This window comes from Aspergillus chevalieri, chromosome 4 (assembly GCF_016861735.1).
Source record: "Aspergillus chevalieri M1 DNA, chromosome 4, nearly complete sequence".
Lineage (NCBI taxonomy): Eukaryota > Fungi > Ascomycota > Eurotiomycetes > Eurotiales > Aspergillaceae > Aspergillus > Aspergillus chevalieri.
The window spans coordinates 2,652,090-2,664,823 of NC_057365.1; the positions used below are offsets into that span (position 1 = coordinate 2,652,090).

At 48.8% G+C, this 12,734-nt stretch overlaps 6 protein-coding genes across 6 annotated transcripts; 4 read left to right on the plus strand and 2 right to left on the minus strand.

The window, feature by feature from the left end:
• Positions 1-315: 315 nt before the first annotated feature.
• On the minus strand, positions 316-2,220 carry FOL1 (folic acid synthesis protein; the record flags this gene model as incomplete). The annotated part of the gene is made up of 5 exons (XM_043279215.1): positions 316-1,294; positions 1,343-1,551; positions 1,608-1,921; positions 2,002-2,024; positions 2,090-2,220. 5 exons carry the CDS (start codon positions 2,218-2,220, stop codon positions 316-318), a joined length of 1,656 nt encoding a protein of 551 aa, XP_043136916.1.
• Positions 2,221-2,633: 413 nt separating this feature from the next.
• ACHE_40959S (nitronate monooxygenase) lies at positions 2,634-3,895 on the plus strand (the record flags this gene model as incomplete). The annotated part of the gene is made up of 4 exons (XM_043279216.1): positions 2,634-2,646; positions 2,733-2,994; positions 3,054-3,555; positions 3,605-3,895. The coding sequence occupies 4 exons, from the start codon at positions 2,634-2,636 to the stop codon at positions 3,893-3,895; spliced, it is 1,068 nt and encodes a 355-aa protein (XP_043136917.1).
• A 1,697-nt stretch (positions 3,896-5,592) lies between these two features.
• Positions 5,593-7,254, plus strand: FCY2 (cytosine permease; the record flags this gene model as incomplete). The annotated part of the gene is made up of 3 exons (XM_043279217.1): positions 5,593-5,820; positions 5,875-6,091; positions 6,152-7,254. 3 exons carry the CDS (start codon positions 5,593-5,595, stop codon positions 7,252-7,254), a joined length of 1,548 nt encoding a protein of 515 aa, XP_043136918.1.
• Positions 7,255-7,398: 144 nt separating this feature from the next.
• On the minus strand, positions 7,399-7,701 carry ACHE_40961A (uncharacterized protein; the record flags this gene model as incomplete). The annotated part of the gene is made up of 1 exon (XM_043279218.1): positions 7,399-7,701. One exon carries the CDS (start codon positions 7,699-7,701, stop codon positions 7,399-7,401), a length of 303 nt encoding a protein of 100 aa, XP_043136919.1.
• A 2,007-nt stretch (positions 7,702-9,708) lies between these two features.
• On the plus strand, positions 9,709-11,142 carry ACHE_40962S (Hsp70 family protein; the record flags this gene model as incomplete). The annotated part of the gene is made up of 5 exons (XM_043279219.1): positions 9,709-9,901; positions 9,963-10,566; positions 10,612-10,672; positions 10,731-10,878; positions 10,937-11,142. The coding sequence occupies 5 exons, from the start codon at positions 9,709-9,711 to the stop codon at positions 11,140-11,142; spliced, it is 1,212 nt and encodes a 403-aa protein (XP_043136920.1).
• A 564-nt stretch (positions 11,143-11,706) lies between these two features.
• tif35 (translation initiation factor eIF3 core subunit g) lies at positions 11,707-12,734 on the plus strand (the record flags this gene model as incomplete). The annotated part of the gene is made up of 4 exons (XM_043279221.1): positions 11,707-11,723; positions 11,786-12,407; positions 12,461-12,632; positions 12,685-12,734. The coding sequence occupies 4 exons, from the start codon at positions 11,707-11,709 to the stop codon at positions 12,732-12,734; spliced, it is 861 nt and encodes a 286-aa protein (XP_043136921.1).

Here is a 12,734-nt window from a genome sequence, read left to right on the forward strand (position 1 = left end):
ATAGTACCTAAGTATGGTACTTGAAAGGAATACAGTTTAGATGAAATGGGAGAAGAAGTGATGAGACGAGCGAAATGGAGGACGGAATGAAAAAAGTTGCAAACAGAGAAGCGCAAAGGCTAGGTTATTCAAGTGCATACCAAGCTTTCCAAAGTTTTATGTCTCTACCAAACTCGATGAATAACATCATGAAGGTTATGTAAAAGCTATGCTGTAATGTACATGTATTGTTGAAAACAGGCAAAAAAAAAAAAAAAAGGATCAAGGCCGCATTAGTTGATCAACAAGCCTTTCGTTTCCCAAAGAATCACTTCCCTACTCAACCCGATAAATCGCATCAGCAACCTTAGCAACCTGCCACATCTCCTTGACATCGTGAACCCGCACAATGTCCGCGCCCCCAACAACACTCGCCGTAACAGTCGCTGCAGTGCCCCAGGTACGCTCACTAGCCTTCGTCACGCCCGTGATACGTCCCACAAACCGCTTCCGACTAGGTCCCATCAACCACGGGAGGTACTCCAGTCCCTCGACACCCGTGCGGAGTGTCTGTAGTTCGCGGAGAATAGTCAGGTCCTCGGGCTGGTTCTTCGCGAAGCCGAGCCCCGGGTCGAGAATGATGCGCCAGCGTCGGATACCCGCTTCTTCGGCTGCGGTGATGCGGTCGGTAAGTTCGGTTCCGACATCCTTGATGACGCCGTTCGGGTAGTCGGTTAGCTTTGTCATGGTGTCTGGTGTCCCGCGCATGTGCATCAGGATCACTGATTTCCCTGTCCGAGCGACGGTGGGAAGCATGTCTGGGTCTAGGAGACCCGCTGAGACATCATTGATGATATCTGCTCCCGCTTTGCATGCTTCCTCTGCAACGCGTGCGCGGTAGGTGTCGATGCTGATGACGATGTTTGTTGCTTCAGGGATGTTGGTGCGGATGTGTTTGATGGCTGGGATCACGCGCCTGAGTTCTTCTTCTTCGCCGACGGGGACGGATCCCGGGCGTGTGCTTTCACCGCCGATGTCGATGATTGTTGCGCCAGAGGCGATGAATTGCTGGACTGTGGTAGTGAGGGCTGAGAAGTCTGTGGGGGAATGGAGGCTTCCGTCGGAGAAAGAATCTGGGGTTAGGTTTAGGATGGCCATTATGTGAGTCGGGCGGGCTGGGTCCGTGGAGTGGAGAGGCGGGAAGTTTGGGGAGATGGGGGTTGTTGTTACGGGGACTGGGGATGGGGGAGGGAGGGAGTTGAAGTGGGAAAGGTAGGTTGTAGTATGACCGGGTGGTTTTTCATGGGGGATGAGTCTGGTTCTGTTAGTGGGTTTCTTCATTTACGCATATGCCAGCACTTACTGGCAAAGAGGGCGTAGAACAAAGTCGCGTTCCAGCATCAGCTTGTGCGGGACATTGAGCCGTTCATGGGAGAAGACTTGGTCATCGTATAGGAGAATATCCAAGTCGATTGACCGCGGGCCCTTGTCAATCAACTTCTTTCGTCCTAGTTCAATCTCAATGGATTGAATGGTGTCTAGTAACTCAAGTGGTTCCATATTTGTTTCCACCTAGTAATTGTTAGACAACCTTCCTTATCCCTTAAATCAAAATTGGACAAACTCACCTCACAAACACCGTTCACGAACGGACCCTGATCGAGAACATACATGGGCGCTGTCTCAAAGAGCGAGCTTGTCCTCTTCACTTTGATGTTCGCTCTGTCCATTTCAAGACATGCCTTTTCAATCATGTTCACACGGTCACCCATATTGCTCCCCAAGGCAATGAATGCCCGATGGGAGCTTTTAACGGGATCCATCCTAGAACTGTAATGATGCAATTGAGAACTGGAAAAGTTCCGTAGAGACAGGTGATTCACCAGTCTCAAATTGGCATGCCCGGAAACCACTGGCGATGAGCGTGTATGTATTGGAAACCCTATGCAAGATTTTTGGTTAGGATTCTCCGCTTAAAAAAAAAAAAAAAAAGAGGGTGGATAAGACTGGGGTGAGGCTTACTCGAACACAGGAAATGCGCTCTCCTATATAGAGGTTAGAGAGGGGAAACGTTGAAAATGTGCATCAATGCATATCCAAAGAAACATACCTTGCTGCTAGACTCACATATGATCTCTTATATGCGGCAATCGATTCGCTTGCAGACTGCGGCTGCTGATGCCATACAGAACCGCGACAATTGAGCAATACAGCGCTGTTTCGCCAACTTGGATGTCTCATTCCTGCCAGTAGCAGTCAACTAGACTGCGATCCGAGTCAAAAGAAAGATATTGAACTTCTAGACCCAGATACACGAATACGTCATTGGCGGGCAGTCCGGGTGACGCTGACGTTCATGCCTTGTCTCCTGAGGTGTCGAGTAAGCAGGTCATGTGACTTGATTGACTTGATCAGGAACCGAAAGTCTGCCTGGATCGTGAGGCAATACGGATCACACTCAGACCGACGAGCCTCGGTCCGTTGCGCCTCGGTTGCTTTTTGCCCCATCGCCTCCTCTTTGGCGCTGCTCTTATTAGACGTTCTCAACAACCTCCTCTCCTTGTTTTCATATCAATCTCTCCTTCTCTTATTGTATCGCGTGCTCACAAATATATATTTATCTACCGTTATCTGAACCTTATACCCCAGACACAATGGCATCTCCTCGTAAGCTTCCCCAGCTTCCGGCGCATTTCTCCACACGTGGCCCTGAGAGAAGCTGGAGCATTCTGGTACTAACTGCTATCTTGCAGAGAAAATCCGCACTACCATCACCGATCTGCTCAAGATCAACCACCCCGTCTTTTTGGCAGGCATGAACGTGGCTGCTGGGCCCAAGCTGGCTGCAGCAGTCACGAACGCCGGTGGTCTTGGTGTCATTGGTGGTGTTGGCTACACCCCCGAGATGCTCCGTGAGCAGATCGATGAACTTAAGAGTTTCTTGCATGACAAGAACGCACCATTTGGTGTTGACCTTCTGCTTCCCCAGGTTGGCGGCAGTGCTCGGAAGACCAAGTGAGTTGCACCCGTGTGTCTACTGTCAAGGTCTGATGCTAATGCGTTGCTCTTCTTAGCTACGACTACACCAAGGGAAAGCTCAACGAACTCGTCGATATCATCATCGAGAGCGGCGCTAAGCTCTTCGTTTCCGCTGTTGGTATCCCCCCGAAGCACGTTGTCGACAGATTGCATAGCCATGGAATCCTCTACATGAACATGATCGGCCACCCCAAGCACGTTCAGAAGTCGCTGGATGCCGGCGCAGATATCATCTGCGCTCAAGGTGGTGAGGGTGGTGGACACACTGGTGATGTTCCCACTACCCTCCTTATCCCAACCGTTGCAAAGCTGTGCCGAGGCAAGAAGAGCCCTATGACTGGTCAGCCCGTGCAGGTCGTTGCGGCTGGTGGTCTGTACAACGGCCAGACCGTTGCTGCTGCTCTGATGCTTGGTGCCTCTGCTGTCTGGATTGGTACCCGCTTCATCTTGGCTGATGAGGCTGGTGCTCCTGAGGCTCACCAGGAGGCTGTCCGTACTGCCAGCTTCGATGACACCGTTCGCACCATTATCTTCACTGTAAGTTTTCTTTCTTTTTCATACACGACTTGAGACTAATCCGAACTAGGGTCGTCCCCTTCGTGTCCGCAAGAACGCCTACATCCAGAACTGGGAGGAGAACCGTGCCCAGGAGATCAAAGAACTCACCGCTAAGGGTGTCATCCCTGTTGAGCACGACTTCGAGAACCTGCCTGATGATGTTGACGATGATACCATTGACAACGCCCGTCCCTACCTGATGGGTAAGACCGCCGCCGTGGTCGACGAGAAGAAGCCTGCCAAGGCTATCGTCGACGAGCTGGTTGATGATGCTGCTGTTCTACTGGCGCAGGGCAACAAGATGCTTGCTAAGCTGTAAATGTTTGGATTTGATTGATATGGGTTGTTGGATGTAATTCCCATCATGTTTTTTATGGATATCACTGCGTTTCGTTTTTGGATATTTTCGGAGGATTGTCTGATTGACAGAGTCTTATTGTACATACACAAGTCATCTCAGACATTCTGAATGCAAGTAAAGCCTTGCCTCATCACTTTTAATTCTCAGTACAGTTATTGCAATCCATATTAGTGTTGTGGGACGATCTTCACCCTCATATTTGCTTGCCAAGGAATACTAGTATGTCTTAGCGGTCAGTTACTCGTAGCATGGGCTACCCTAGGCCCCGGGGCTTCTTGGATCTAGATCCTCATGACCCCTTAACCAATGGATCCACTAAGGCATGGCTCTCTCCAGACTAACACCCCGGACTGCAAGTATCCATGTTTTTATATGCATAGTGTGCCCCATAGATTATTGAGATAAACGGATACTGTATCCGCTGATGGACTCGGTCAGCTCCGCTTCGGAGATGGCCAACAGAACGCTTATCAGATTGAGCTGATTACAATGGTGCTGTTCTTATCTTCCTTAGGCAACCTCCGGTAATCAAAGACTGTTGCTTTGGGGTTATGTATATCGTGCTCGGTCATGCCTATGCTGTGAGTAGTTCTCGCTGATTGTACGGAGTACTCCGCCCTTGTAAGATAATTTGGAATGAATAAACAAGGTTCCAACATTGCCGGATTGGCTGCTCACCCTCGTCCCTAGTGCAATGCCTGAATAGCCATTGGTTACCGGATAACCCGATATCTTCGGAGTCGGAGAACAACCCTTATCAGGATCTTATCAGTAGCACTTGGTGGACCGAGCAAACTCTTATCCAATAAGAGCCCCTCGCAGAGCAACCATGTGGTCCAAGGCCGTCAAAAGGAGAATAGCCCACCAATAGGGGCACATTTTATGGAGTCCGATAGCGAAGCCTGCAGACGATAGGTGGAGTTCTCGGAACACTGGCCCATATATAGGGGTGATTGGCTGACTAGATAAACTCTCGGGGATGGGTGGGGGTGACCATTCTGGAAGCAACACAAAAAAGGCTTGTCTTGCTTTTCCTCTAGTCCTGCAGCATTTCGAGGACTGTTTGGGAAAGCCAAGAGGTGGGAGCCGGCGTGTAAAGTCTATCTTTAGACAGAGATATCAATCTGCACGCTGTATGGTGCTGCGAAGGTTGTATCCATCCCGGGGTGGAAAAGCCCTGATCACACCCGCACTTCTCGGGGAAATACGCACACGACAGTTTCACTAATGTATCGTCGTAGCCCGGTGGTTACCGGCGCGTCCGTATCTTTTTCCCAATCTGACTCGCTGTTCCCATTTAGAACACGTTAAGTGGGCCTTGATAGTAGGCGCGGTTCACTGTACGTGAAGAAATTTGTTATCTCTGTGGGCGTAGGCGAACACATATTAAAATGCTATCCCCCGGTCTTCATTTCAGGAAAAAAGAAAGAAAGAAAGAAAAAAGATGTGTCCTTCGTCTTGGTTTCTTTTTCTTTGCCTTTTGCCTTCTTGATTTTGCTTGATCGCAGAGCTTTCTTAGCTCCGATTGGCCCCTCCTATATTCGCATCTGCCTTGTCAGATTGTTCAATCTCTCCTGTGCCGGTGGAAATCCGTGCAGAAGTTCGGGAACATTTGGAACACATAATCCAACCCTATTCACTCCAAATTAGGCATCATGTTAGGTGGTGCCGACCACGACCTCGAAAAAGCCCCTGAAGTGGGCAATGTCCCTGTCGACGGTAACAGCGACGGTGCAGTGCCCGGGGAGAGCTTCGCATATGGCGATTCGTGGTACGCAAGGATACAGCGGTTGGCGGGGAAGCTCAACATTGAGCAGCGCGGTATCGAGCGAGTACCGGAAAGTGAACAAACAGATACCTCATACTTCAACATTAGCAGCATGGTATGTCTCTTGACAATACAACAGCATGTGTTCGCATGAGCTGACCAGACACAGTGGCTCGCGGCCAACATGGTGGTTAGTTCGTTCGCTATCGGTGTCCTCGGAAAGTCGCTTTATGGACTTGGTTTCGTCGATGCCCTCCTCGTCGATCTTTTCTTCAATCTACTGGGTATCATGACCGTCTGTTGGTTTTCGTGCTTTGGACCTCCGTTTGGATTGCGACAGATGGTGTTGTCAAGGTTTTGGTTTGGCTGGTATGGAACAAAATTCAGTGAGCACGCCTGCATCTCGTCTGTTTGCGATCTATCGTAACTTATTTTTTTCTCGTCAGTCGCTATCCTCAACGTCCTGGCCTGTGTGGGATGGTCTGCCGCCAACGCCATCGTGGGTGCCCAGTTCATCGTCGCAGTAAACTCCGACGTACCTGGTTTCGCCGGTATCCTCATCATCGCCATTTGCACCCTCCTCATCACATTCGCCGGATACAAGGTAGTTCACGCATACGAGTACTGGAGCTGGATCCCAACCTTCATCGTGTTCATGATCGTCTTCGGAACCTTTGCTCACTCAGGCGACTTCAAAAACCTACCCATGGGAGTTGGAAGATCGGAACTGGGTAGTTGTCTCTCCTTTGGCTCAACTGTGTACGGCTTCGCAACTGGTTGGACCAGCTACGCCGCCGATTACACAGTATACCAGCCCAAGAACCGCAGCCGTCGTAAGGTATTCTTCTCCGCTTGGTTGGGTCTCCTCCCTCCTCTCTTGTTCACCCAGATGCTGGCGATTGCGATCATGACGGCCACGGAGATCAACGGTGGAGACAACAAGTACCAGCTAGGATATGCGGCGTCAGGTAACGGGGGTTTGCTCAGCGCTGTTCTCGCGCCGCTTGGCAGATTCGGTGACTTCTGTTTGATCATTCTCGCCCTCTCGATTATCGCCAACAACTGCCCGAACATTTATTCCGTCTCTTTGACACTCCAAGTTCTGAGTCGTTTCACTCAACGCGTGCCTCGATTCATCTGGGTGTTCCTGGGCTCCTGTGCTTCCATCGCCATCGGTATACCCGGATACTCGCACTTCGAAAGTGTCCTGGAGAACTTCATGAACTTCATCGCGTATTGGCTCGCCATATACTCAGGTATCGCTGTTTCTGATCACTTTATCTTCAAGCGTGGTTTTGGTGGGTATCGTCCGGAGATCTATGAGGATCGCCACAAGCTGCCCGTTGGTATTGCTGCTGCCCTCGCTTTCGGGTTTGGAATCGCGGGTATGATCACTGGTATGAGTCAAACGTGGTATACTGGACCTATTGCCATTCATGCAGGCGTTGCGCCAAGTGGTGCTGATATCGGCTTTGAACTGGCGTTTGCCTTTGCGGCAGTCAGTTATTGTTTGTTGAGACCTATCGAGTTGAAGGTGCTTGGTAGGTAAAAAGCGAGGTATATGGTTTTTAAAATAAATATATACTAGTTTAATGGGTGATGCTCATCTCAGAGCAAAATCAATATTCCAATCGCATTGAAAGTTATTGTGAGTGAGCAAATTCTCTCAAGCTAGTTTCCCGGGTTGCGCTACTTATATGATTTTGATTCCCCAAACGATATTCTTTTTCTTTCCTTCAATCAACTTGTGCAAAGCTTCTTCCTTAATGTCCTCCCTCTCACGAGTATTCGGTGGAGTGCTGTTGCTATTAGTATTTTCGTCAACAGTCACATGGACCAGAATGACAGCCTTCTGGATTTGAATGTCCATTTCCCCTTTCTTTCCACGTCGGAAGAGGGCTGAGTACATGACCATAAGAAGGTTGCCTGTTTTTGCATCATCCGGCAGCGCCTCGAATTTCGTTATTCGAACACTTTGATGTGCCAAGGCGTCCATTATGGTGAATTTGTTCAAGTCTTTTTTTTTTTTTTGGACAACGCCACAGTGAACTACATGCTGTAGTCGTACCAGTCCCATCGGTATTGCTCAGGAGAGCTGCTCATTTTGACAGCAAGTCTAGCAGCCGGGTTTGCTATTTGTTCCATGAATCCGTTAAATTTACGATTCCAGTCAAAGCTTGCCATGAAGTTGAAGTATGCCAGAAAGCCACATGCACTTCTGGTGACATGAAAACAACGCGTGTCGAACTGGTTTCATAGCCTTGACAAGTGGTATAAGCTCGCATAGTGTCCGACTTCCATAGATTGATTAAGTCAGGATCTGAGAGGGCATTAGTACAGTGTCAAAATTTATTTTTGATGATGGGCGTATCGTCTTACCTCTATCTCGCTTCATTTCTTGGTAAAAATTTTCTAAAAGCCTCAGCTCTAGCGTGTGTGCGCCAAAGATCAGCGTTTCGAAAACCCTCACATAAATGAATTCAAATATCAAATGTGTCATTAGTTCCGATTGCGCAGCAGAAGGCGCTTCTGGAAACAACTTCCAATTTTTGACTGCTATATAATACTTCTTTATCCGGGACGTGAAGTTGTAGATTTCAGGAAGCCCTTCAAGCCAGTTGGAAAGGTTGTCTTGGGGAAGGGAATATTGCTCTATAATCCACGTATCACTGACTCCATCAGCCGGAAGGGATTTGAATATCTGAGTATGACATTCATCAAGCTCCGTCTCCAGATACTTGATTTGTTGCATGGCCTTTTGCCATTTTTCATTCATTTCTTTGCTAATTCCGGGGATGATTTGCGGTATGCGTTGATTGACATGCTGCAAAAGACACGCATGCTCACTTGCATTCTCAAAAGGCTTTGCTGCAGGTTGGGGACTCTGAGAATCGGGCTTAGAGTTTGTTGGCACGTTTTCTTGCTCATCTTGGGATAGTGCCGATGTTTGGACCTACACAAAAACGGTCAGCTCGTTATACATACAAGACATGTTTTCTCACTCACGCTATCAGTTGTAGATTCGCTACTTGGGGAGCTGGACTAAACGTCACCTAACGCGTTTGCTTGTTCGCTCACGCAATCAGTAGGAGATTCGCTGCTCTGAGAACTGAGTTCGGAGTTATTTGACTCGCTTACTTGCTTATTCCGGGACGGACCTGATGTCCCATCCTCAATATTAGCACAAGCCTTGGTGCCTTGGGTCTCCATTGCTTTGATCATCCTCTGTATCATTTTCTCTAGTTTTGGAGAATGAAGGACTTTGGAAGAATAGATCTCAACACACCTGAGAGAGAGAGAACTTGGAGAGATGGAAATGACTCGTAGACTAGATAATATTCTGAGATGTTGCTATAATGATAACACTCACAGTTGCCTGATACTTACCTATTCAGACTTTTCTTCATTTCTATACATCGTCAGTATCCTCTCTTTCTCTCTCTCTCTCTCTCTCTCTCTCTCTCTCTTTCTTCTTTGCCTTCCAGCAAACAGCGCTACACTCTGGTAAGCCTACAGACTCGATTTCCCAGTACCACATTTTATGGTGTTGCGTGGGCTCAAACGAAATGTGTAATGTCTCTCATTTCCTGTGTCCCTGCAGCTACTAAGTTTCACAGCCAGGCGTCCACTATGTGATCAATCAATGGTCACAGGACTCCTCTAGTTCCCTTGGAGGAATGACGAGTGACAAAGTACTTAGTTAGATCGCATACAAGGATAAAAAGCCGAGACCGGGATGTCTGTGAGGTTTCCAAATCCCCGACAGTATGGCACGGATGCAGTGGATAATGCTCGGGCTCGCACCTGACCAAGAGTGTGGAATAACCTCTCGCTTGTCTTCGCCATACAGAGAATCCCGTCGTGCTCCACCTCCATATCTCATGCCTCTGAGGAAGACGTAGTTACTGATTGACTTCGGTCTCTGTGCGAGCATACCGTCAAAGTCTTGGAATTGAAAATTGGACGAGCTTTCAAGGGGATGATGACCTTGGATTTCGTTATCATGGTCCCAGCAATGTGGCCGGAGAAGGCTAAAGCGGTGGCCTTTTCCTGCGCAGAACGAGCAGGATTTGGAAAGGCTTTTAAGTTACGCATCATATCCGAGCCGGAGACCGCCACGATGCATGCCTTGCACGCATCGAGCCCCCATGGTTTGGAAGTCGGCGATAAAATTGTTCTCTGTGATGCTGGTGGTGGTACTGTCGACCTCACCACCTTTTCGATTCCACAGCTAACACCAATATTGTGTAAAGAAAGAGGCACCCAGGAATGGAACTCTCTGTGGAAACACTTTCCTCAACAGGAATTTCGAAGAATTCCTAAAAAATCGATTGTCCTTCTGCCCTGGCTGGGGCCGCGATACGCTGGAAGAAGCGCTTCACCGTTTCGAAGCCGTTGCTAAGCGGACATTCTGTGGCAATGAAGATGACAATTTCCACTTCCCTGTCCTAAGAATAGCGGACAATGCAAAGGCCGGTGTGTGCCGCGGTCAATTCTGTGTGACGGGCAGAGAAATGAAGGAAATATTCAATCCAGTTCTCCAGGCTGTGCATGACCTTGTTAAGGATCAGGTCCGGACATCATCCAAGAATATGAAGACAATCTTCCTTGTCGGTGGCTACGTTCAAAGCCCCTACCTTCGCAAATACCTTCGTGATCATTTTGCCCTTGGCATCGAGGCCCTGGCACCGGTCAACGGTTGGACTGCTGTCATGAGGGGTGCTTTGATAAAAACTGTCCGAGAAATCTGTGCTTCTGGTACCGGAGCTTTGGTTGAATCTCGAGTTGCTAGAAGAACTATGGGCTCCTTCGGATACAAACGTCATTTGACCCGAAAGTGCATGATGATTCGAGGAAGTAAGTGCTTCGCTAAAATTTCTATGCTTATGCAAACTAATTACCTCAGGTTCTGGGATAAGTTCGATGGAATACGGAGAATTACGGTGATGGAATGGCTTATTCAAAAGGTGAGTGTCTGCGGTTTTTTATTCTACTGATACTTCGATATCATGCTAATAATATCAGGGCGATGTCATTGTGGAGGGAGACCCCGTAAACCACGCTCTGAAACAAATCCAACATGAGACAAGAGGCCCATTAAAGAGCATTCACACGACAGTATATGAGCTGGATTCCCCAACAGGAGAAAGGGCACCAATGTACTACAACGATAGTAAGTTCCTAGCAACAGATCTAAATAAGCAAAAGGCATTTGCTCACATAGTTTCCAGGCCCAGATATCAAGATATACGCAACTCTGAGCCCGCCTTTGGATAAGATTGAGAAGACTTGCGTCCCACTTGTTCGCGGTTATGATAACAAAAGCTACTACAGAGTTTCCTACGACATACGTGCAGCATTCTTCTCTGCTCACTCTGAGTACAGTCTTCGGTACGACGGCAAAAACTATGGTACTGTGAAGGTGGATTATGCTTGAGCTTTGTCATGTTGTTGGAGTAAGGTGGCTGCTTGAGTTGCTTGACTGACGCTGATCTTATAAAAGTTTTGGGAGTTATATGAGCACTAACTGGCAGAATACTTGCGAGTGCTCGTAATGGACTCATGGGACTTTGCTATATAAACCACAACACTATACTATCTACTTGCTTAAACATCTCATTGATTTTGTTTTTTAATCGTGCTTCCCGTCCAACCATTGCTATACACTCACATCTCTCGATATAATCCCCGTAGATCCCAGCTATTGCTCGCCACGAGGCCGCATTCTGACGCTTGGGCTGACCCATGGCGAGGGGTAAGCAGGCACCGCCAGAGCATCGGATAATAATCATCTGTATTACTGATCGCAGTAATTTCTTTCTTTAGAAAGAAGAAGAATAGTGAAAATTATTTTCAAAAAACATACAGTTCGGGCACGGCGACTCACGTGACTCACTAGCCACAGGCCGCCACAGTTCGCGGCGGGCGAAATCCACAACGGGATTTGCCTTTCGAAAGAAATTCAAGCAACAAACAGGCACAGAACAACAACGCCAGCACAATGTCTCGACCTGCAAAGTGAGCAAATTCTTGCGAAAATTATCTATAAACACTGGATTTTATTCTGACTGAAATTTTAGCCGTGCTGACTGGGCTGACGACGAGGAGTTCGATGACCCCTCGGCGCTCCCACCGCAGCAAGTGACAACGAACAAAGACGGCACAAAGACGGTGGTCTCGTACCGATTCAACGATGACGGCAAGAAAGTGAAGGTCACGCGACGCATCAAAACGACCGTTGTTCGCGAGCAAGTCAACCCTCAAGTCGCAGAGCGCCGATCGTGGGACAAATTCGGTCTGGAGAAGGGCCACGCGGCGGGACCCTCGTTCGACACAACCTCCGTGGGCGAGAACATTGTTTTCCGGCCGAACGTGAACTGGAAGGTGCAGGCTGCGGAGGAGGATAAGGCCGGCGGCGAGAAGGGCAGCATGAAGGACCAGCTCAAGGACAAGAAGGTCAAGTGTCGGATTTGCAGCGGAGAGCACTTTACAGCAAGATGTCCGTTCAAGGATACCATGGCGCCTATCGACGAGCCTACTGCTGGTGGAGATGTCGGGGCCGAGGAGCCTGCGGCGGGTGGACTTGGTGCTACTTCCGGCAGCTATGTGCCGCCTCATCTGCGGAAGGGTGCTGCTGCTGGCGGCGAGAAGATGGCTGGCAAGTACGAGAAAGACGATTTGGCTACGCTGCGGGTTACAAACGTACGTGTTTTCCCCTCGTCACTACAACTGATGATGATATTGACACTGTACAGGTCAGCGAGTTGGCCGAAGAGCAGGAGTTGCGGGATCTGTTCGAGCGTTTCGGTCGCGTGACGAGAGTATTCCTGGCGCGGGACCGCGAGACACAGCGGGCCAAGGGCTTTGCTTTCATCAGTTTTGCAGACCGGGACGATGCGGCGCGTGCGTGCGACAAGATGGATGGCTGTAGGTTCTCCCATGTTTTCAGTTTAGTAGAGGGGCAAACTAACTCGAACAGTCGGTTATCGCCACTTGATTCTCCGCGTGGAATTCGCCAAGCGTTCTTAG